Raw genomic sequence first — 24401 nt, forward strand, 5'->3', positions numbered from 1 at the left:
GCATCACGCGAGCACGGACTGTGGCAGCCGGTGATGGGTTTCCAGGACCCACAAACTGACAGCAAGTGAGGAGGGGTCGGCAGGGCAGGGCTGGGGGGGCTCCAGGCACTCCCGCTCCGCTCAGACCCAACAAAGGGACGGTCAGGTGGCTCTGCTGCGGGGAGGGCTAGCGCTGCCAGGCAGAGGGGAAGGAAGTTCACAGCCTGGAGATGGGCAAGCCTCAAGGAAAGATTCCCTCCCACACCCCGGGAGCGGGTCTGAACCCCCATTGGGGAGCCTGCCCAGGTTTCTTCCATCTGTTGCCACAAATCTCCATGCTCATCTCGCTCTTAACCCCTCAATCCTGGGATTCTCAAGTCGCCAACAACCAGAGTGGGAGCGGTGTTTTATTATTTTGCTCAGAGTCAATATTTTTACCTTCTATGAGCGCGCCAGGGCACAATTACTTAATGCTCACATTTTCTCCATATCCTGGTATTTGGCTGTTTTATGAGATTGCCCACAGTCACCTCTTTAATTTAAAAAGCATTAGACAGAGACTGCACTTCGTGTAGGGGAAATCACAGCTCTTTAAAGGTGACCACTGGCGCAGTCTATCACTTTGCATTTTAACTACCCTTTCTGCCTGACATCACTGCTTCATGAGTAGAGCAAGGGAAGCTTAAAAAATGGTTTCCTTAAGCACCGATCTTTTCCCCAAAATGATTCGTCAAGGGTAAATTTCCATCCCTGTCGGACACAACTGCAACAATTGTATTTCTGTCATTCCTAAGTCTATCTTTCCTACATGTAGTGGAGATTTCCTTCTAGAACCGTGATCAGGGCAACACATGCTCTACAACTTGCTGCCACACAACAGGGGCAAACTCTTACTAAGGGCCGACTGTGCACCAGGCCCCCATATGTTTTCTATCTCCTTTGACACTCATTATGTCCCCATTTTATAGAAGCAGAAATTGAAGATCTGGAGGATGGGCAACTTACCCAAAGAGCTGAAATGCAAGGCCAAACCTCTCTGATTTCAAAGTCCATGGGCTTTCTTGTAAAACCACTAATGACATCAGTAGCTACGGTTTAACACATATAACACAGGAGGGATTATACTGTGCATTCTCCCATTCAGTCCTCACAGGCTATGACTGAAAGTACTTTACAGATGAGGAATAAGAAACTTAAACTTAAAAGGTCACTTAGGGTCAGTGGCTGAGCCAGAATTTGAACCCACATTGGTCAAACGGCAAAAGAAACTCTTCTCAATGTAAAAGAGAACACAAGATGTTTGAAACCTACCTCCCCAGGTAATTTCTGACCCTTTTCTGCACGTTAGGAGGCACGCATCTGATCACTTTTCCCAACACCTAGTTCAGAATGGTGCATCTCGTTGTGTCCAAGCAAATACTGCCATCCCTCCAGAAACCTCGACTAAAAACCTCGCGGAAACCAAAGCTCAGGCTTTGTTTTGTTTTGCTTTTAAACATCTTTATTGGAGTATAATTGCTTTCCAATGGTGTGTTAGTTTCTGCTGTATAATAAAATGCATCAGCTATACATATACATATATCCCCATAACCCCTCCCTCTTGCGTCTCCCTCCCACCCTCCCTATCCCACCCCTCTAGGTGGTCACAAAGCACCCAGCTGATCTCCCTGTGCTATGCGGCTGCTTCAGGTTTTGTTTTGCTGTTGTTATTGTTTTAAATCATCCAACTCCAAAAGCAACAGCTATGTACAATGACTGGGAATCATACCATTATTTTCATTTTCTCATCCCCGGGTATAAAGACCAGAGACCGCCCCAAATAAAAAGTCAAAGTACTTTTTAGCTGTTCAAGTGCTTTTGAAAGCTTCTCCGTTGAACGCGTAGGGCTCAGCCTGGGGCTGAAACAGGGCTCTGGCCCCAAGGCCAGTTGGGGCCAAGACGGATGCTTTCTTTTCCAACCAGGATCCCAGCCACACTGAAATCGCAGAATGCCAACCCAGGGTCTCTGTGGTGCTGCTTGGGGGTGGTGGTCAAGGGAAGGTCGCTGACTGTTAGCGTGTCACTCCAGAAGTGACTCCATACGTGTAGGTCACAAGGCAGAGGCACACACGGGCAAGCCACAGGTGTAAAATATATTTTAAACCACAGTGACGATCCTTAACTTCATTCTCTAGCCATGACAATTTTTCAAAGCAAAAGAGAAGGTACTGAGTATGGAAAGACAGAGTGTAATTCAACTACTCCAGACTCAGTGTCTTAAGTTCTTTGATGGATGTTTTGAAGCCAAACCAAATTCTCCCCTAGAAGGCCCTCCATCAGCTGTGCTGAGTTCCACAGGAAAGTGCTGTCAGTGGAGGTGGAGGGGACATGGGGACTCAGCCTCAGGCACTTTCCACAGCAGTTGTCACATACTTAGCCTCATTTGTGTTCTTTGCAAAAGAAACATCTGTCCTATTGCTGAGCGACAGATTCTTCACCTGTTTTATAAGTGCCGGTGACATCTTCCACTGCTCAGCAAGCTGGGCATACTTTAAACAGCAGGAAATGATCAATGTTTTCCTATCTTGTTCGTAAGGGTTCTCTGATCTCCTCACATCCTGCCTATTTCCAAAGACACTTAAACACACACACACACACAAAGAAAGGAAGCAGTGGTAAAGCTATTTTAAAAAGTCTAGGGGGCTTCCCTGGTGGCGCAGTGGTTGAGAATCTGCCTGCTAATGCAGGGGACACGGGTTCGAGCCCTGGTCTGGGAAGTTCCCACATGCCGCGGAGCAACTAGGCCCGTGAGCCACAACTACTGAGCCTGCACGTCTGGAGCCTGTGCTCCGCAACAAGAGAGGCCGCGACAGTGAGAGGCCCGCGCACCGCGATGAAGAGTGGCCCCCGCTCTCCGCAACTGGAGAAAGCCCTCGCACAGAAACGAAGACCCAGCACAGCCAAAAATAAATAAATAAATAAATAAAAGTCTGTCTTCTTGGATTAATCCTTTTCACAAGTCTCTTTACTTTGTATAAAGTTAAACTCCTGAAGAGTTCCACACAAATCCCATTTCTTTCAATTAGATCTGGCCCCCAATCCTAACAGTGAAACATTTAAAAAAGGTGGCCCAGAGGTAAAACTCTGAATTTTTAACTCTGCATTTTGCTTCGCGTGGGTGCACCTGTATCAGCAAGCAAATCAATTTCAAAATCCCTGACTACTGGGTATCTTCGTAGATACAGGCCATCAATGCACTGCCTGTCTTTGCGTGACCCCAATTTCCCCTTGAAATTAGGGAAAGGTTGGAGGCCTATCATCCTCAACCATCTCTGGACACAGATATGATTTAAAGAAGGGAAAAAGGAAGGGAAAAGAAGGAAAGAAAAGGCTGTTTGGGGAAAAAAAGAAAAATCACCTTATTCCTAATCCTCTCAACTAACAGCACTTCTTTTCTTTATAGTAGAGAATCTCACCTGCAACCACCTAAAAGGAGTATTTTCAACGAATATTTTAGACATTTAAATTATAGACACAATACATGCTGGTCATAACAAGTTCAAACAAGGAAGTGCCTGAGTCACACCTTATGGGAACTAAGATGGCACTTTGGAAAGGGTCAAAGCCCCGCTTTCCACAGCAGGGCGGGCCAACCACGGAAGGAGGCAGTTGTGACATCTTGCCCAACATACTATCTTGGTACCATTCCCTCCCTGCAAAACCTAAACGCTGCTCACATAAATTCAGGTCTAAGATGCTCAGTCAGCATCAACGTCTTATCCCTCATCCTTCCATAACTTCCAAACACTGATTCAAAACAGCCATCACTCTCTTAATGCAAGCTTTGAAATTTTAATTTCATATCAAATCAAACAACTCAGTAAAGCTCTCCATAGTTCATCACAGAGATGGACGATTACAGAACGAAAGAAAATCACGAAGCTCCCCCAGCCACCTCCATACCTGTCTTCAAGGACACCCTGGAGACACTCACATTCATTCTTTTTTTTTTTTTTTTAACCTTTTTTGGGGTTTTTTCGGTTTTTTTACGTTCATTCTTATTTCAGCTCTACCGAAAGGCAAGAGTGGGCTTTCTCATCTGATTTTATAAACTAAGGAAACTAAAGTCTTAAGAGGTAAGTTACCTCGCAAGGTCAGGAGCAAAACAAGAGACCACAGGCTATCCCAGTGAAGGCTGCCACGCCCTTACCAAGCTTTGTACCATTACTTAAACTTTTAAAGTTCTCTTCTCACAGAACCCTCCCAAACCCCGACAAAAAAGCTGCCCACAGGCCCAGAATTCTGTTTTCCCTCCTGAGAACAGAGGGAAAAGTCAGACTTTAAAAGTCAACAGGTCATTCTCCAGGGAGATCCTCTCTTCTAACAGTTTCTTATGCATCCTTCTAGAAATTTAATCCGTATAAAAAAATGCAGGGCAATGGGGAGGGATCGATTTTCATTTTATAGCCTTCTGTGCTTGCATGAATTTTAACATGAATATGTACTATTTTCATAATTCTTTTAAAAACTAGTTTTTAATAAAATGATGCTAAGCCATTCCACTTTAGAATAAAAGGAAACAAATGTTAATGAAGAAGGGAGAAAGCACGTGATTAAGACTATTTCAACTCCTTGTGCAGAGGTCCTGAAATCAACAAGCCAACGTGTTACTACATGGGACTTAGTGTGTGTGATGGGAGATGGTGTACCGACCCTGTGTCCTCCTCTTTACAAGGGCTGCTGATTAAAGCCCCCCTCACCATTGGGGAAGTCGTTCCCTCATCTTGGTGACCAGGTGCCACCACGTACCAAGCATTGCTCCGTGAGCCCTAGAGGGCCCCGAGGACGCTGGGGAGACCAACGGTGACCGCAGAGCAGTGTAGGGTCCGGGCTGCGGTGGTCAGTCAGGCCCAGGGCACTGTGGGAGCACCAAGGATCTGAAGGAATTGCAGGACTGAGCCTGGGGAAGGGCGGGAGGTGTGGGCAGAGCTGAGCCATGCTGGACGGCACAGTCAGTTAAGGGGCTTAGGGGGTCAGGAAAAAAATGGAACATTAAGGATAGAGGAACAGACAGCTCGTGAAGAGCCCAGGTCAGGATAAGAATTTGGGGGGTGACTGCCAAGTTAGCAGAGAGCGGTGAGCCTATGACAGCGGGGGCATGGGAGGATGGATAGTTTCTGTGGTAAAAAGAAAGCTGCGTGAGGGGGTTGAAACTGGAGGAAAGGAGGACAGTTAGGAAGCTGCTAGAGTCACCCACGGACGAGGGTGCAGCCGCGGTGAGGGTCGGGGGAGAGGCCATGATCTGCAAGGTGGGGAAGTGGGGAGGCTCGAGGACCAGGTCCAGGTTTCTGTTTCAGGGGCTCAGGGCGTTGTTCCCTGGGATGGGGAGGATGGGCGGAGGGTGGTGGGGCGATGTCGATCATGCGGATGGACAGAACAGCGTGGAGCTCAAGAGAATGATCTAGACTAGAGAGGAGTCACTGGCAGGGAGAAAGCGGTGAAGCCAGCAGAGAGGACGAGATGGCTCAGGGGAAACGTGAAAAGTACGAAGAGAAGGGCCAGAACCCTGCAGGCCCCAACACTGATGGGGCAGAAAGAGAGGAGACGGCGTGTCTGTTGAGGTCACAGCAAACCAGGAGAGAGCTGAGTGACCAAAACCAAAGAAGAGAGGGTCCAAGGTCACCATGGTCTGGGAGGTCTGGTGGCCGACACCACAGAGCAGTCAAGGGGAGACGGTGCCCACCCTTGGGGAGCTGGCTTGGGCCCCGCCCCCCCATCTACCAGAAGAGCAAGACTGCTAGCTTTTCAATAGCGAGCCCTTAAATTCACCCTAACAGCCGCTGGCAGCCCCACAGTGTGGGCCCTATACCTCTCTGGAACCTTCTGTTTCAATCCAGGTGAAGAAATAATGACTCAACACCATGACTGCAGATCAGATGACTTGATCTGCGAGAACCCAGACTTCATCCCCAAATGCCAGCTCCTGCCGCCACCTTTCTGTGTCACTGGCAGCCAAGATGATGATGAGACCTTCACTTCAGGAGGCTGTATCACAAAACCGGTGGGCGTTCTGAATATGCTTTTTCAGACTGCCCCCACCTGATCCTACCCTTCCCAAAACGATGTCCTGAAGGGTCCAAGGCACCTCCCCTTGAGAATCAGTGCCAGACCTGAAATAGAGATAAATTCACTCGCCTTCCCTTCTATCTTCCTACTCTGGTACCTTTAAAAACATGTGCCCTCGTTCCCTACATTCCTGCGCCCAGCCTGCAAGTCCCAGTTCCCCCACTGTGAACACCCTGCCTTTCCAGTCTCCGGGCAACGATCCTTTACAGAGGAAGAATATCAGGAGCGGTGTACCCTGCTTGGGATGTCTTTAGTCCACAGTCTAGTTCAAGGGGCAGCAAACAAAGGCCACTGGGCCAAATCCGGCCCACCACCAATTTTTTGTACAGCCCACAAGCTAAGCATGTTTTTTACAAATGAAATGTTACAATCAATTTAATGATAACAACCACTAACTCTGAACCCATACGAAGTGAAATGTTATCACCCCCCCCATAAAAAGAGAATTCCATTCTTCTCATTAGTAGACCTGTATTACAAACAAATTGTACTCAATTACTATCATTAGATTTTAATTTTCATCAATTAAAAAAAAATCTGTAGAGATTGTTTCCTTCCCTCATCACGTAAGGACCTACATATTATCCATGATTTTGCATCTGGGCCCACCTGGTTAAAACAGGCACTATGCACCCTTTACAGAAAAAGTTTGCTGGCCCCTGCTCTAGGTTAATGGGAAATGTTGGTCCTTTCAATAGCTCACTTAGGTTCACCGGTGGACTCCAATGAATGTTACCAGGGAGAGGGAAAAGGGATGAGATGGGAGGTGCTGGAAAAGAGCAGGAAGGAAGGAAAAAAGGGAAGCAGGAAGAAGTATAGGAATAAGGAATAAGCACATAGATTCATTTCTGAATGAGGGAAAAAGAAAAAAAGATTTTAATATACTACTATGCTTAGCTTTCCCATCAAAAATCAGGAGTCATAACCCACAAAAGAGACACAGGAGGTATACTTCAATTCTAACTTAAGCAGTCATGACTTTAAAAACTCAATAAATATTTATTGAACATCTCTTTATTATAACAGCTTGGCACTAACATAACGATAACCAAGACAGCCAAGATCCCTCCCTGCACAGAGCTTACACACAAGTCAAGTTTTTCAAAATAACAACACTGTTGATAAATTATACCTCTCTATTCCAGTAGAGGAATCTTAAGCATCCTGTGTAACTGCAACGTGTTTTTGGTCACATTTTTAATCTTGAAAACCAGGATATTTTATCTTAATTTTCTCTTAAGCCAGTGAATGAAATGAAATTATGGTTCTCAAACACATTTGGTTGGGAGCTAGAAATGAATCAAGCGATCCCAAAAACTTGGGTTCTTTCATCCAGAAGTCTAGTCATAAATGGAACAACTAGGACCATCGGTTCCAGAAGCCGCTTCTCACAGAGTATCATGATGGACAGGTAAACGTCTCATGCCAAGCGTCCCGCTAACGCTTCTGAACTGAGTAAGAGCATGTGTGTCACAAATAAGTCTCTGTGTTTGACTCTCAGATCATTTACGTACTAGCTGCATCATCTTACAATTTCACTTAACTCTGCTAAGCCTCAGGTTCCTTACCTATAAAGCGGGGATCGCAGTGTATAATGTTACCAACTTGTAATTAACGTAATGTACACATGAAATGAGATCACCCAAATCAAGCCCTTATCATCTCCATCCTGTAGTAAGCGCTCAGACAGCATGAGTGGTCCCTGTCACCCACACACAGTTTCCACCAACACCACAAAAGCAATGTTTTCAGAACTTATTCAATGTGTCACATGGCTAAGCCAACACATTAAAAACCTGCTCCTATGGTCTCTGGAAACCAGAGGAAGGTTTTTCAAATGAAATGAAAAACTTCAAAATATCTGGAGATAAATCTATAGTCAAACATTTACAGATACTTAGAATCAGGTATATGATTTGATTTGATTTGGGAGGAACAATGATTTTTCCTCTTCCAGAAACTGGTGTCCTGGAAGGAATCTTAAATCTAATAATGAAATCAGGATTAGCGTCCACAAAATGGCATTAAGAATGCTTGCCTTAGCTATTTCATAGGGGTACTTCAAGAATCAAACTAAACTGAAAACGGTCTCAAAAGAAAGCACAAATATAAATTTTAAAAAGTATACTATCACACTCACTAATCCAGTTTAGTTACTCTCTGGTGTCGAAAAGGAATGAAGGCTAGCAGGGGGTGGGAGACAGGGTCACACTATCTTAGCATCCATATTTCCAGAATATTTAATTTTACCATGTGTCTTATTTCAGGATATATTTTAGATGGCTACAACAAACTACTAAGACTAATTTTTAGGGGCAATTCACTCAATCTCATACCTACCAAAGAATACCTACTCTAAATCCTGTTCACATAGAACCATAAGAGATCGGCTCCAAAATAAACAGGTAGCCATACTTTTTAGTGGATATATAACCAATGAATAAGAAATTCTTGTATGATGTATCCCCCAAAACAAAGCAAATGATGGAGGACATATTCTATACACGAATACCAAACTATAAGCACCCTGTGGGCGATGGAACTTTCCATATTTACATTAAAATGTATATTTCTAGTACTCTATCCCTTAATAGTACAGTAAATTCCAGTCAGTTGCTAAACACCTGCAAAGAGAGTTAGCATTAGACTAAGCTAAATTTAAATCTAGTTGATTTGAATTATGATTTAAATCATCAGTCAAGAAGAACTGGTATCTTTTTAAAATTAAAAAGCGCATACTAAAAAAAAAAAAAAAAAAGCGCATACTTATTTTTGCCATAATGGTAATAAGCTTCATAAAACTCACAGATAATATACATATACTGCTTTTTTAAAAAATTATTTAAATATGGTATAAAAAATATTTAAAATATTCCAATTATTTTTATTTTTAATATTAACATACAGCTCTTACATATGCATACATATTTTATATGCTCAAAAAGACTCAATACCTCTTAATTAGATTTTTTTGTATTTTACAGCTACATTAGAAACTAATACTATTCCTTTATACATCAAAACTAAATGAAGCATTCATTTACATCACTGAAAGACTATCTTCTCTAAGTTAATCATGAATTTTTCCCACAGAGCATTAAAATCTAATAGTCATAACCAAAATAATTTAAATTGTTTTGTTTAATTTTTTTAAAGGGCATTTCCATAAAATAAATAATCAACAAGGACCTACTGTATAGCACAGGAAACACTACTCAATACTCTGTAATAAACTATAAGGGAAAAAAATCTGAAAAAGAATAGATATATGTATATGTATAACCAAATCACTTTGTTGTACACCTGAAACTAACACAACATTGTAAATCAACTATACTCCAATATAAAATAAAGATTAAAAAAATAAAAATAAAAAGGGCATTTTCTTCAACGGCAAATCATTTTAAGATAAGCAGCTTTTTAATCATCTTTATTCTTCAATGCTAACACTTATCAAAAGTGAGGACTCAAGTAGGAAACTAAACTCAAGAAAACCGTTTTATGCACGTAAAATATCAAATAGTATATAAAAAGCACATCTATCAAGCAGTTGTTTTAACCAACAACTTTAAATATCTTTAATAATAACTGAAGCACTTTGATATCTTATGTGACTTCTGTTTTGTTTTGTTTTAGTGGAGTGGGCTGGGGGAATTTGTTTAGGGTAGGTTTGGTATTAAGTGTTCTTCAGGCCTTCTTATATTCTAGAACTCTGGTAACTCCTTAAACTCTAACAATTTATTAACAAAACCTCTCCTCCTGGGACTTCCCTGGTGGCGCAGTGGTTAAGAATCCACCTGCTAATGCAGGGGACACGGGTCTGAGCCCTGGTCTGGGAAGATCCCACATGCCGCGGAGCAACTAAGCCCGTGTGCCACAACTACTGAGCCTGTGCTCTAGAGCCCACGAGCCACAACTACTGAGCCCGCAAGCCACAACTACTGAGCCTGCACTCTAGAGCCCATGCTCCTCAACAAGAGAAGCCACCGCAATGAGAAGCCCACACACCTCAACAGAGTAGCCCCCGCTTGCAGCAAATAGAGAAAGCCCGTGCGCAGCAACAAAGACCCAACGCAGCCAAAAATTAATTAATTAATTTTAAAAACTCTCCTCCCGATCTTTGCCATATAATTTTATTCTGAATAAAAATTGTACAGTTTGATAAAATATTTAACCTCTGACACACGTTAAACCGACATAACTGTCTCTTAAAAGCAATGTGGTTTTAAAAACCAGTTTTTAAAAAGCCAGTTCTTAAAATCACAAATAATTATAAATACTCCTTTGAAATCTAATATTTGATCTCAAAATTTAAGTGAAGATTAATTAACTAATGTTAGCAAAAAAATTTTAAGGGGCTCTGGAATAACACAGCCCCCAAGGATATGTAAAACTACGGGAGAAATTAGTCTTCCTTTTTTTTTGTTGTTGTTTTTTTTTTTTTTTAGTTTTATAGATGAGGAAAGTTAGCTCAAGGACACAGGAGTTTATAGCAGAACAAAGGCCCAAGACTCAGCAGAGGTTCCCAATCTAAGCCCCTTGTGCGTATGCAACTTGGTTTCACCTCTGCAGAGCCCAGGGTTCTGGGCAGAGAGGGGACTCTGGGTGCGTGTTGGGCCAGTGAAGTGTTGCCATATGGGCAGTGAAGGAGGACAACGGATATGATTTCTGTGGCTGTTACCTCTTCCTCTAGTAAAAGCTTCTTGCTTTCTCCTGCCCTTGTACAGAGCGCAGTCATACCGCGAGGCATGGGGTCAACACACACTGTGACTGCACAGTGACAGTGCAATCTCACAGCTCTAGATGGCCGACCCCCCCCATGTCACAATCTGAACAGAGGCGCACATTCTGAGGACTTCCTCCCCAGTGGCCTCTTCCCTTCTTCTTCCAGAGTGCCACGGCTCCAACAGGCGTGGTCCCACTCCATTCCCCTAGGCGTGAGTACCTAAGGCAAGAACACAACCTGGGACCCCAACCTGTACATCTTCCCACTGACAGCAGGTTATCTTTCTCTGCCTATCATTCTCCAAGGGCCTGGTTAGAGGAACAAACACATTCTCTTTCTCATGCGTTAGAAAGTCTAATATTTTGTCAAACAGAAATGAAAAATAAACCTAATCTAAGCTGTCATAGAATTGTGAGATGCCTCTGGCAGTTCTATCAAAGTATGAAGACACGTCGGGATGCTTTGAAGAAATGAAACTGCAGTTTATCAAGTGTGATTTATAAGCAACACTGATGTAGCTGGTAGATAACACTGCTGTCTAATCATTAGTAGTCAGACAACAGCCATGTGAACACATCAATTATGGGCCACTGCCAAAAGCCCTTGAGATCCTGGAGATTAACAGCCAATCCTCTGTTTTACAAGCTCACATCAAAAAGAATATTAATAAGAGGAGGGGCAATGTGGGAGCTTGTCAGAGTAATTCAGCCACTAAAACAAGGCACTTTTTTCCCTTCTCCTCTCTGTTGAATTGGCCCAAGGAAGTAGCTGGCATCAGCTACAAAGTGCAAAGCTGCCAATTTCTTGGGAAATGTTTTTCACTAACATATGGGAACTTGTAAGGGTCTGTAAAACAGCTATTTCGTGAAGAAAGACAGGCAAGCCTTCATGTCCCTTTTTTAAGTACTGGAATGAAACGAATGGGGTCACTGTGGAATTAGTGAATTATTTTTCAATTATTAACAGTATGCACGGAGAAGTAGCCATTGACTTTGTCTCCACCCAATCAGAAATTTTGTGAAACCTCACATTATTCTTCTACTTCCACCAGCCAACAAAATTTAATTAACTAACAGAAACAACTAGTACTACCCTGCACATTAATGAGCTTCTTCAAATCAACATGGTTCAGACCAAAGCAGGACAAAAATCAAAATGTGTGGTCTCTAAGTACTTAAATTCCTTCTTTCCAGCTATCTCAGGAAGAGAGATATAAACCCCACTGATATTTCTGCAGTTAGAATTAAGCCAGCTCTCACAACCCACACACAGAAAGCATTTGCAAAAATATATGTCACAGGCACAGCATTGACTTCATTTATATTTCTTTTAACATACGCACCAGTGAGGACTGCTACATCTTTGTAAATGATCAGGTTAAACCAAACAGCTGGCGACTAAGGGTTTAGTGGGGTTCCAGCAGGCTCCCTAATATATGAACATAAGCCACACTACAAAATGCATGGCCTGGGTTTCCCCTGCTACTGAGAGATCTGTTTGCATTGTTATTTGTAAAACTCTCTGTATTTACAGAGTGTTTTCCTAATATTTCATTTGCTGCTTATCATTTCAAAATCAGCATGGGGTGGTAGGAAAAATCATTAGGGGAGAAAAAAGAAGTATGGGGTCCCTGTCACTTCTTAGGAGTCAAGCTATTTGGCCCCTAAGTAAGTTACTTAATTCAAGGGCTTGCTGACAAGCAATTGTTAAATCAAAGATTCTTTACCTGGGGTTCAAAGACTTCGTGGAGTCTGAGAAACCCTGTTATTACAGAAGCAAAGGTTTATGTTTGCACATAGGTGCACTTTCTTCTTTTTTTCCCCCGGAGAGAGCATCCACAGATGCTCAATAAAATCATGACCTAGAATAGTCTTAAGAAGCATGGACCTAGTGTAAAGTCAAGGGCAAGAGCCATCCTTCTTTTTCATTATAGTGCATCCTCAATACATGTTTGCTCAAGTAAAGGCACTGCATTAGTTTCTTCACCTATAAAACCAGAACAGTAACATGTTCTCTGACGACCTTCGAAGGCTGTCATAAAAACCTACAGGATATGGCTTTAGAAGTACTTAAACATAATTGAAGGTGTTAATAAATTCAACAAACATTCCTTGGGCAGCCAGATGCTAGGTGCTGTACAAAGACTAATAATTATTGAGTGCATTTTTGATATTAGAAAGGAAATAGCCTTCTGAGTAAATAATGCACCTGGGAAACTTACTTGGGGGGTAGGGGGGTATCCTCAGAAAAAGAAACTATTCCCCGGCTTTGTTGATGCTGCATTAGAAGCTCACTCCAAAAGATGTTACAGTTTTCAGTTATGGGCATCAACTTTTTTTTCACCTGTGATTATGAGATTTCTTTTCTCTAGCAGTTTTCCAGCCAAAGCTCTCTTATTGTCAGAAACTCTAGAATTCGTAGTAACTAACCACAACCGTGCCCTGGCCACCTAACACAGCAACACTGGAAGAGAAGAAAAAGTCTTTCACAAGAAACACATAGAGTTTCAATCTATTAAATGTATATTTGCAAGTACATTTATTTTGAAAAATACGCTTTAATAACATGTTGAGTTTAATAGGCAACTTCAAGGTAAAAATCAAACCACTGTTCTATTTAACAACAGTTATGACTATGAATGACATATGATTATAATCAATGAATATACACCAAAGCTGTCAGAACAGGCTGTGCTCCAAGTTCTTAGACAAATTTCACCAAAGATAAAGGGGCCAAATTCATCCCTGAGTTCCTAAGATCTTATTACACCCCAAACTCCAGAAGTGGCTTTTTTTTTTTTTTTCCGAAGTTAGATTGTTAACTCAGTTTAAACAATTTTCCTAAGGTCGTGCCTAAACTGTAAGCTATAATAGTCACTTCTCTCTCAGTTGAATAATGACTTTTTTTTTAGGAGTAGCCTTCCATTTTTGCCCCGAGGGTCTTGCAGGTGACAAAGAAATCATCAGACAAAAATCTGCCAACAAACAGGATGCCACAGCAATCTGTTATTCTGACACAGCATAACTCTTCCGGGTAAAGCATCTTTATCTTTATTCTTTAAAATTCAACAGACACACTCTAGCAGACCCAGGCAAGCCGGTGCGATATAACCGATTATATACAGATGATGGTGCTTTAGAGAATTAAAAATGCCGCATAAATGCAAGGTATACCAAAATCCAGATAATTCCCAGCAACGTTTTTGCCTATGATCTCTGCATGGAAGAAAGATAGAAGACGTGGACCCTGTGGAGCCTGGCTCAAGGCCCTCCTCTCTCTACAGCCCTACTAAGAGAGAAGCCAGGTCAGCAAGTAGTTACCAAGCGTTTCCTAGAATCAGGCACAGTGCTAGATGCTGAGGAGATCAAAGTAAGTAAGGTGGAACCCGTGCCCTCCAAGGTCTCAGGCTGGCAGGGGAAACAGAAGAGGTAGAAGTCAAATACACATGTCTCCAGTATAGCAACTAGGAGTGGGGAGAATTACAACTCCTTTTGGAACTAAAAGGACACTCAGAAAACACAGTCCAAGAAGAAACTAAGACACAGTAGTCCAAGAAGAAACTGGGCCCAAGGTCATAAAAGAAGACAGCGCCAAAGCATCAAGTGGGACCCAGTCTCTCAATCCCCAGTTCCTGAGCTTCTCCCCTGGATCATGACCCAGGCAGGAATCAGAGTAAAGGACCTGCTACAGGGAACAGTCTACCTGAAGGCCGCATGGGGCCAACATCAGTAGGGCTCATTGGCTATGCTCTGCTGACTAAGAGGGCATGATAGCAACCTGGCAATTTTCTGAAGCCCAGCTGACCAGGAGAGATGACCTACTCAAAGTGCATGCTTCATACACTCTCAAAACGTGTGAGGCAGTTTACTCCTGGCCAAACCAAATGGTTAACCAAGCAAAGCCATGGTCATCTTTACTACGTAAGTAGTTCATTGTGTAGGCATGCCTTTGCTCTAGGAGTCTAAGAAACACTAGCAAGGGTGTTTACCAGGCTCTAAATATTCCTAGGGCTGGAACTGCAAATCATGAGTCCTTCCTGCTCTACCAAAAAGACGTCTTCAAATGAGCGATCTGAAGCTTTTTCTAAATGCACCCAAAGAAGCCTCCTCCCCCCACTAAATGGGTAGGGGACCTGGGACAGGGTATTTGGGGAAAGGAAAAAAATTAAGCACTCTTCAGGTGATCCAGACATACAGCTCTGATTAAGAAACAATGTTTTTGATTCAAGGGTTCAAGGATTTTGGATACTGGATCAAATATTATTTAGATTGAAATATAAACCCCAAAAGGCAGTAAGATGAAAATCATGTTCACCTTCGAGTTGAAAACTATAAAGATTGCCAATTACCATCAAAACAGTACAAGAAAAAAAATTTTTAATAATCTTGCAGAAAGATCTTTCTCCACCAGTACAAAAACCAGAAGCCATAAAAGGAAATGAATTATAAACCTAACCACACAATTTAAGATATTTACACAGGGGGGAAAAAAACTAGCATAAACAGAATCAAAAGACAAACGAAGAGATGGGAAAAAAAAATTGTAAGCACAAGAAAAAATATTTGTAAAACATGAAAAAAAGTATATTTAACTAATATACACTCAACTACTTTATAATCAATAAGAAATGACCAACAACTCATTAGAAAATTACTCAGAGGTTATAACCTCTCAATATGTAGAAGATACAATGGCTTGTAAACATAAAAAGTACAAATTTTTAAAAAGGACTACTATCTATCACAGGTTAAAGACAAAAAATCAGAATTCACAGCATTAAATTGTACAAATACACGCATTTCATGTTCCATTGTTGGTGGGAATACACCTGATGAAATCAAGTTGGGGGACAATCTTGAAATGCATTCAAAATGAGATTCACCAGAGCGTTCTGTAACTAGAAAAAAAGACTAGAAAACACCTAAATGCTATTAGCAGAGGATCAGTTAAATAAATTATGGAATCAAAGATAGAAAGGGAACATATAATATCTAAGACATAGAGTTATGTGAAGAGAGCAAGGTGCAGATCTGTTTCTTTACTATGCTCTGATCTGTATAAGGAGACAAGATATATAAATATACATGCTTGAACATATGGAGACTATTTCAAGAAAGACATACAAAACTGTTCAAAGTAGTTGACCCTGGGGAGTAGGTCTAAAGGGGAAGTAAAATCTACTTTCCATTATATAATATTTGCATACAGCTTAACAATTTATGTACTGCTTTTTAAACTTCAGGTCAAATTTAAAGTATTTTAATAAATACAACTAGCTTCTTAGGGCCCTAGATCAGTCTCCAAAGTAGGAGGCATGTTAAACCCCCAGGGAGCATACAAGAACTCCAATGGGATGCAAGAAAAAAAAAATTAGAATTTCTATTTATACTATGACTTCATCATTTTAAATTTTTGTTGTTAGTAATTTTAGTAATGATCAACTATTTCATACAATAGTGTGTGTGTGTGTATACACACAACTAGAGACATCCAGTAAACATTCGCTCTGGGGAAAGTAACAGTCCCTTTTTAATGTCTGAGGAAGGTGCCATTTTGTCCATTCTCTGGGAAAAAAAATTTGACACTTATGATCTTGCACCTGAAATCAGCTGATAAAATCACACGAGATAACGCCCCCACCCCATCTCCCTTAACCACTTAGAAACTAGAATGAAATCAAAAGACTCGAGGAAGTTAAGCTTAGGGTAGATCCCCACACACTGAGATCCTTGTGTGGCCTAAGCCACAGCCTGGCCCGCCCCTGCTCGAAACTCCCGATCCCTCCCCATCTCTGAGTCTTACTTAGCTCTTCATGGATCCCTGGAGCCTGGCCTGATGTTGCCACTTGAACTTCACCTCCTTGCCCCCTCCCCCACCCCTCCCTCTGCTCCAGCAACCCTGGTGTCTCCTGCAACACACCAAACACACTCCCTGCTCCAGGCTCCTTCACAGGCTGTCCCTTTGGTCTAAAAAGTTCTCTCCCCAGGGAGTCACACGGCTCCTCCTCACTGGCTATCACATCCCTACTCAAATGTAAACAAATACTCAACTCTCCTTTTCCACATCCCTCTCTACCTCCTCCTGCTTGATTTTCCCTTACAGCACTTAACACCAAGCAAAATATCTTTATTTGTCCCAAATAAACTAGAATATAAGCGTCGTGAGAGCAGAGACTTTGTTGCCGACTGTATCTCCAGGACCCAGGCTGTGCTTGCCATTTAATCTGTGTTCAGAAAATATGTGCTGCGTGAAGGAATGAATAAAGGAATGAATGAAAGAATACACTGAGACCTGCATGGACACCTCCCCTTTCTAATATTTCTACTGTCAGAACACAAAGCTCTCTCCACCCCTCACCCAGGACCACTTGTGTTAAGGTCGATCACCAACAACAGTCATCCTTCCAAAGTCAGGAGTCAGTTCTGAGTCTCATCTTAACCTGACTTCTTGGCATCATTTAACACATCTTCTTGCATCACGATTACACTGCTCGCTAGAATTTCTGCACTTGCTTTCCAGAAACACCGGACTGGCTTGGTTATCTTCCTCCTCAGTGAATGCAGTGCTGGCTCCTCCAATGCTCCGTGGCTCAGCCCTGAGCCCCTGTCTTCTCCAGCTATATACTTTCTAGGTGACGTCTTCCGGCCCCATGACTTTAAAGCCCACCTGCGTTCCCACTTCTTCCAATCAATGCCTGTAGCACTGGCCATCCAATTGGAGCGTCATTACCTGGCAGCTATGAGGTATATCAAAAGTGTGCCCCAATTCTTGACTGCACCCACCCCCAAATCCTGAATGTTATCCTTAATTCTCATCCTCTCACCACTCCCTAGCCAAGTCCTGTCCTCATTACCTTAGACGATGGGAACACTTCTCGCCACCTCCATGAAGAAGTCTATCCTCTCTCACCGGGACGAATGAAAAAGTCTTACTGACTCATTTCCCTATTTCTCTCTATAGTCATTTCTCCACACAGCAGTCAAGGGCAACTTTTTAGAAACAAACCAAATCATGTCACTCCCCTGCTCAAAACTGCATAAAGGTTTCTCATCATATTCAAACTAAAATCCAAACTCTTTACCACGGTCTACAAGGCCCTCCATGATCTGACTTGAGCCTAACTCCCAATCCAATACAACATGGTCTGCCCAGAACACAGTCCGTGTGTATTATCTGGTGGATTTAACAGCATGCGCAGTCAACCAAGAGAAAGACTAGGAAGTGTGTCCAGAAACAAAAAAAAAAAGGGAAATATCCAACCAATCGTGAGAACAGGCTTTGATATCCCTCAAGTCAGCCCAATTCTTTCTCTCCCATCTCAAGTTCATACTTGACACAGCCCTCTACCCTGCAACTGGGCTTCAAAACCATACCTACATCAGACCCTGCTTCACACTCATCTCTTACACCCCATTCCTCGCGTCAGAGGTCTTAAAGAAATATCAAGAGAAGAGGTTCTCAACAAGTAGGCAATCTTCTACTCCGTTTTTTCCAATGAATCTCTTCTCCACTGTGTCCTAAGATGCGCCAGGGTTTCCAACAGAAAAAATACACAGCTGTGGGCTTTGTCAGCCCTAAAACCCTCTTCTTTCCCTAAGGCAAGGCCTCAGAGAAATTAGAGGCACCACTGCTTGCACAAACTGTGGGGAACTCTGGTGAGTTGACAGGTACACTGGTGAGTTTATTACCCATTATCTTTCTGACCTGTGTCCTTAGAATTCTAGTAGTCTTGACCTTGTACAGCTGCCCTCATAGCTCTTTTTCAGTTACACACATTATTTCTATTATTTTTATTTCTCAAATCAAATTCATCAGGTGTAGTAGAAACGTGCAAAGAAAACACAAATTATATAAATGTACATATATATAAAAATATATTAACACATATGGGAAATAGAAATTTGTGACATTTATACTACTATCAAGCCTGACTCTCCCCAATAAGTTAGAGTCAGTCAAGCCTGACTCTAACTTAATGGCAATACCAATCCCCAGGATTTCATGTGCCTATCAGGTCCCAATTTGAACCTCACTCCTTACAAAAGTCCCTTACAATATTCACTATGAAATCAGGACAGAGGAAAAACAAAGCCACGTCAGACTGTGCTTCAACCTCATCACTTACACCTTGTCAGCTTCAAATGTTAAAAAACATCTACAGAAGAGGTTCTCTCCAAAATTCAGCTTTACAAAAAAATAAGCTTTGGGGGCAGAAAAGATGACCGCCCCAAAGGTATGATGAAGACACCAGGGAAGCTCCCGGCCTCTCCTACCAGAAAGTCCCGACATTTGAGCTCCATTCTCCGGCCTTTAAAAAGTCTACTCACAGTAGACTTTTAAGATGGCACCATCTTAAAATCACCTTAATCACTTATTCAATGGATTGCTGTAGGGCAAAGCTCTTGATAAATGGAGAAAAATTTGGCTCTCAGCAGATGGGGAGATACCAGAAGGTAAAAGAAAGATATTCTTAAAAGTAACGTAAGCAAGGGGAGCAAAGCAAAGATCACCTCTGCCTTGGGGTGGCTGGCTTTCCGTTTATCTTGCTCTCCCATGCTCCCGATAATAGCCTCGAAGATCTACACTTACTTCTCCTCAGGAAGTGCCTTCCCTTGTCCTGTATTACACAGGTTTTCCATAATCTGAAAATCATTAGCCCCACACAGCTGGCCTTCTATCTTCCTTACCGTGAAAGACAACCTCACGCTTGCTCCTTGTGCCATTTTTAAATGCTGAGGGCTCAATAATCAAATGTTAAAGCACTGGATACACAGTAAATAAAAACATACAAATTTAACTCATCTCTCTACACTTCCCGAATATTATGAAATCTGTGTGTGTGTGTATATATACACACACACACACATATATATACGTACGCATGCATTATGTATTTGGGCATGTTTCCATTTGCTTGCCTCGTAGATCACTGTTCCATGAATCCCAGCCATTCTACTTGAACCAAGTAGATCTTATCAGTAGCCCCATGGTCTAACCTTCTCCTGCCCCTTGATAACTTTCTCTCCTTCCCCCTATCTCTCCTTTTAATTCCAGGTAGTACAAAACAAGTCCACTCTAGAGCCCTATTAGCTTACCAACTTCAAAGCTAATTTATTGGCCCAAGATTTTAGGTCAGTGGTATCCCAACTGCAATAAGAGAAGGGGACAATTTCTATCCTTTAAGCTCTGATCTGCATAGGAAGCAGCCAGAAGAAGGTCTTGAGAAACTTTAAAAGCAGCCGCTCAGATGACTGTACTCATGCTGGCACAAGAGCTGTTTAGAATAAATGATGCTGAAAAGGAGGCTGGTCCCTCCAGAGCACTAATCATCAGCCCCTTTCTGCAAGCTTACTCCCTCTTTGAGTTTCACAGCTGCAGAACAGGCTGGCACAAGCCTCAGAGAGCACCACAGTGAGGGGGCACAGGCCAAGGCCTGGGCAAGAGTGGTATTTCCCGAACACTCGATGAGGTAATTGCCAACACACTTTAACCAAGAATAGAGGGTGACAGGAAAGTGGTATCTTCTTAACACGCTTGAGAGGAAACCTATTTTGAGCCCAGGAAAGGCCAAACACACAAATAGTAGGAAACACTTGAAAAAGAACATACTAAGTCATTAAACATTAAAAATCACTTCTCTTCTTGATCCTAGCTGTTCTTGCTGACTGCTATAAAAACTTCCAAGCTTTTCCTTGACTGTATATACAGACATATATATATATGTGGGTGTGTGTGTGTGTTTTATAAATGTGTAATATACAAATATGCTATATTTAGTGACTTACTTCTCCTTCTCTTTTGTTGTTTAGTTGTTGTTTCCCGCACTCCCCCAAAGGGTACTTTGAAATCTTTCCAGTTTTTACAATTAAACCTAACCATCTGGACTAAAATCTTCACATTCACTAAATTAGTCACAGATTTTGTGGGTAAGCTGAGAAAGTAAATGCTATGCTCAGTGCTAGGATTTAAACCACATCTACCACAGCAAAACACTCTCTCTCCAATAATCTCTCCAATTTTGCACGCACATCCAGGCTCAAATAACATGGAGGCAACCAGACCACATCGCACAGAATATTTGTACAGTGAGTATTACTCTTCAGAGCCCTGAGTGAGTTACAAACAAGCCAAAATGAAATTCTTCAAAAACCCTGCAGAATTTATTTTACAGACAAAAGATAAATAGGTATATTTTTCCTCCACCATTAAACTTCCTACTACTACTAGTGTGTGCTGACAAGCTGCTCACCAAATTCAGAGGTAATTTAAAGAGAACTGTATCTACATGTTGAACACCAGTAAAAATGTGATTTGAATACACTGGGCATTTTCTAGATTTTTTCAAGTACGAAAGTCTACAAATCTCTTCAGATTTCACTACATGTCAGAAAAGGAAAATTCAATGTGTTTAAGTTTTCAGCTGAAATCCAACAAGGGCAAGTGATTTTGTGTCATCAGCCAGTCACAGGTAAAGAGTTGTAGATGGTACAGAACTTCCATCAACCTAAAACTGGACAGGAATATCTACGGGAAGTAACTCCGCAGCTGTACTAATAACTCCAGGTAAGTAGAAAACACTGGTTTTTACAAGGAGATAAGGTACATGAATTTATAGCAGGCTTATAGATTCTATGTTAGCCTTTCAAAGGAGACTTTACGCCTTTAATGTGAGCTAAAATAGAAAGTACCTGACTTTGGTGTAAGCAGGTTTATAAAAGTCATTTTCAGAGCATCTTAAAAAGGTTAGCATGTTTCCTTTCACGTTTTATATGGACAACAAAAAACATCCAATTAAAATAGTATACAGAACAGGTTAGAGAGGAGGAATCAGACAAAAGAGAACCCTTGTTAATAAGGCAGGAAGCTCAGCACCGCTTCCCCATTCTCTATGTACACGTGAACACAGACCAAACTCACTGAAACACAGGGTATGTTTACGTGCTTTCTAAAACCCTCAGAAGCATTCACACTGTGGAGGCACTAACAATCTGGGGCGGTGGGGGGTTGGGGAACCTTTCTTTCCAAGGGGGGATTAAAACTGCAAAGAGATTTCAATCTTGCAAAGCCTCTGGGCTGTCATAAATATTAACATGAGCTATGGTTTTTTATCTTTGCACTTTTGTTTTGGTTTCCTAAGTAAACCTAGGTTGAGCACGTATCATCAGTCAAACTACACCCAAAGAAACCAAATTTAGGTGGGACTTTGCAGGGATTTACCTCTTTGGTAAAACATGACTTTTAAAAAATGTATTTACACAAATTCAGTCTACTTAGTGACTATGACAGTGTTGAATTTTACGAGATTTAAAAGTTTGAAGTTTTATAGCACAGGGAACTATATTCAACATCCTGTGATAAACCATAATGGAAAAGAATGAGAAAGAATGTGTGTGTGTGTGTGTGTGTGTGTGTGTATCTGAGTCACTTTGCTATACAGCGGAAATTAACACAACATTGTAAATCAACTATACTTGAATAAAATAAATTTTTTTTTAAAGTTTGAAAAATTATGTTGGATGCTCACAGGAATAAAATCCAGTCTCCTTCTTCACTAACATAGAAAATGTTAATAGAAAAGCATCTAGAATGAACAACAGCACATTAAAAAGTCACTAGTTTGACAAGGCTGAAAACATTTACACCTAAATCTTTACACCCTCTCTGCGCCCCCATTCCTATAATCCTCCTGTTACTCACCACCCGCCAAAAGAAAGATTTGTAAAATGAAGCTATCAGCCATGATTTAGACTCGAAAATCAAGCCATTTCAAAAGGATCATACCAAAATAAAAGTACCAGAACTTAGTTAAGGAGAAAAACAAAACAAGATCATGTTAAGCCAATTTAACATATTTGAAAGTTCAATTTATCAAATGTGCATCAAGTAGCAAACAAGTAATTTTAATGTTACAGAAGGAATGGGCTTTTTCATGGCCAAACAGCATACAAAGACATCTCGTAGAAACAATACTTGTAAGTAACCAGAGTTATCATTAGGGTGACAGTTTATACACAAAAGAGCACTTTGAGATAAAGGGTTTCACTCCCAAGAAGATTAATGCAAAAATAAAAAACAGTGAATTGGGAAGTGTTCAAAATGACACTTCTAGAAAATAGCACTTCACTAGTGATCTAGTGATGTCCTCAAACCCTTTGTTCAAAAACGGAATAAAAGGACAACTACAGTGGGACTAAATGCCATGATTTCTGCTCTTCTATTGGAGGGAGGGAGGGAACGGGAGAGGGACAAAAAGACAACCTGAAATTCTGGCTGCCAGGCAACAGCTCTTCCCCCCCCCCCCAAATTATATACCACTTCCCTGCCGTGGCTGGAGAGTTTCTCTCTATTCAGAACCATGGCCACTAACTAATGAAATAGTGGGGAATTTCTGTAAAGGGTCCCAATTATTCAAGAGAATGCATTGTCTAGGGCCGTTTTAACAAAGGATCTCCACCAGCCACCCCCTTTCCCACACACCTTCTTCCCACTTTTTTACTCCCTACCTCTACCGCCACCATCACCAGTTCCCCTCATTTGAACAGGAAAATTCAGCGACTGCCAGTGTCCCCCTCTCAGGTGGAGGAACTTCAAGTCTTTAGCTTCCTGACCAGGCAGCAAAGAAATGACAACCTGCCTCCGCCTTCCTCCCCTCTCTCTTTAGAGCTTAAAAAGTACACTTGGCCAAGCAGTTCTCACCATTCAACAATTCATTCTTCTTTTGTGAAAAACAAGGGTAAAAACAGCTAAGCATGATCACAAAACATAACACTGGGCACTCAATTCCTATACCGTGATGCCTCATTCTTTTACCTCCTGGTCCATAGGATTTGGTGACTGAATAAATCTTAATCTGTAAACAAATGGTTTGCTCTACAATTAAACCATTCATTCTTTTTTTTTTTTTTTTTTTTTAACTGCTTGGCGGCTACCCAACCCAGAGACTTCTAGGTCCTTCCACTATTTAGTGCTCCCAATGGTTAAAAGGCAATAAGCTCATTTGGAGTTTATAAAACTATGCACCATCAACAAAAGCATGTAATGTTTCCAAGACGCACGGTGGCTTCTACACACACAATGGGGAGCTGTGTGTAGTCTCCCCCAAAACAGAAATGCCCAGCCCCAATTAAGCGCCCTGGGGGCCTTCAAAGCAGTTATGCTAAGTTGCAAATACAGCAAGATCCACTTGAACTCCAACTGTCTTGTGTGCTTTTCCTCCCAAGGTAGGGGAAAAGCTGGGGCAGACCGACCTCATTAAAGGGCAATTAGTGAACCCCAGGACTTGAGGGGCTAGCACAATCGTGCCCATTGTGAGCATTTCACTATGGGGCCACTCTTTTCTTTTTTTTTTTTTTTTTTTTAAACCCAGGAGGTCTCTACAGTCTGAAAGGCCCACATTTTAAATTTTTAAGGATTTCAATCTCGCTATTTTTTCTACTAGCAGTCATAGAGTAAAAAGAAAGGAAGCAAAACAAAGAGCGTTCCTACTTCTTTTGTGGAATTCCAGCATAGCTGAAAGTTTTTTGATAAAATAATTTGAATAATTTATATTCTACATGTAATAAATAATTTAAAATAAGTTTTATTTTTAAAC

The 24401-nt window shown here is 41.6% G+C and overlaps 1 protein-coding gene across 9 annotated transcripts in view; it reads right to left on the bottom strand.

Moving 5' to 3' along the window:
• ZNF608 (zinc finger protein 608) overlaps positions 1-24401 on the bottom strand; it is a 104437-nt gene that overhangs the window by 65357 nt on the left and 14679 nt on the right. Inside the window, exon 1 of one of the 9 annotated variants that reach the window (XM_036848622.1) lies at positions 985-1034. The exons of the other annotated variants lie outside the window; for them this stretch is intronic. Coding sequence (XP_036704517.1) covers positions 985-1032 — 48 coding nt within the window. The 5' untranslated portion in view covers positions 1033-1034. Of the gene's footprint in view, positions 1-984; positions 1035-24401 lie in introns of those variants that run through there. 9 annotated transcript variants of the gene reach the window in all.

Source organism: Balaenoptera musculus, chromosome 3 (genome assembly GCF_009873245.2).
Source record: "Balaenoptera musculus isolate JJ_BM4_2016_0621 chromosome 3, mBalMus1.pri.v3, whole genome shotgun sequence".
NCBI classification, from domain to species: Eukaryota; Metazoa; Chordata; class Mammalia; order Artiodactyla; family Balaenopteridae; genus Balaenoptera; species Balaenoptera musculus.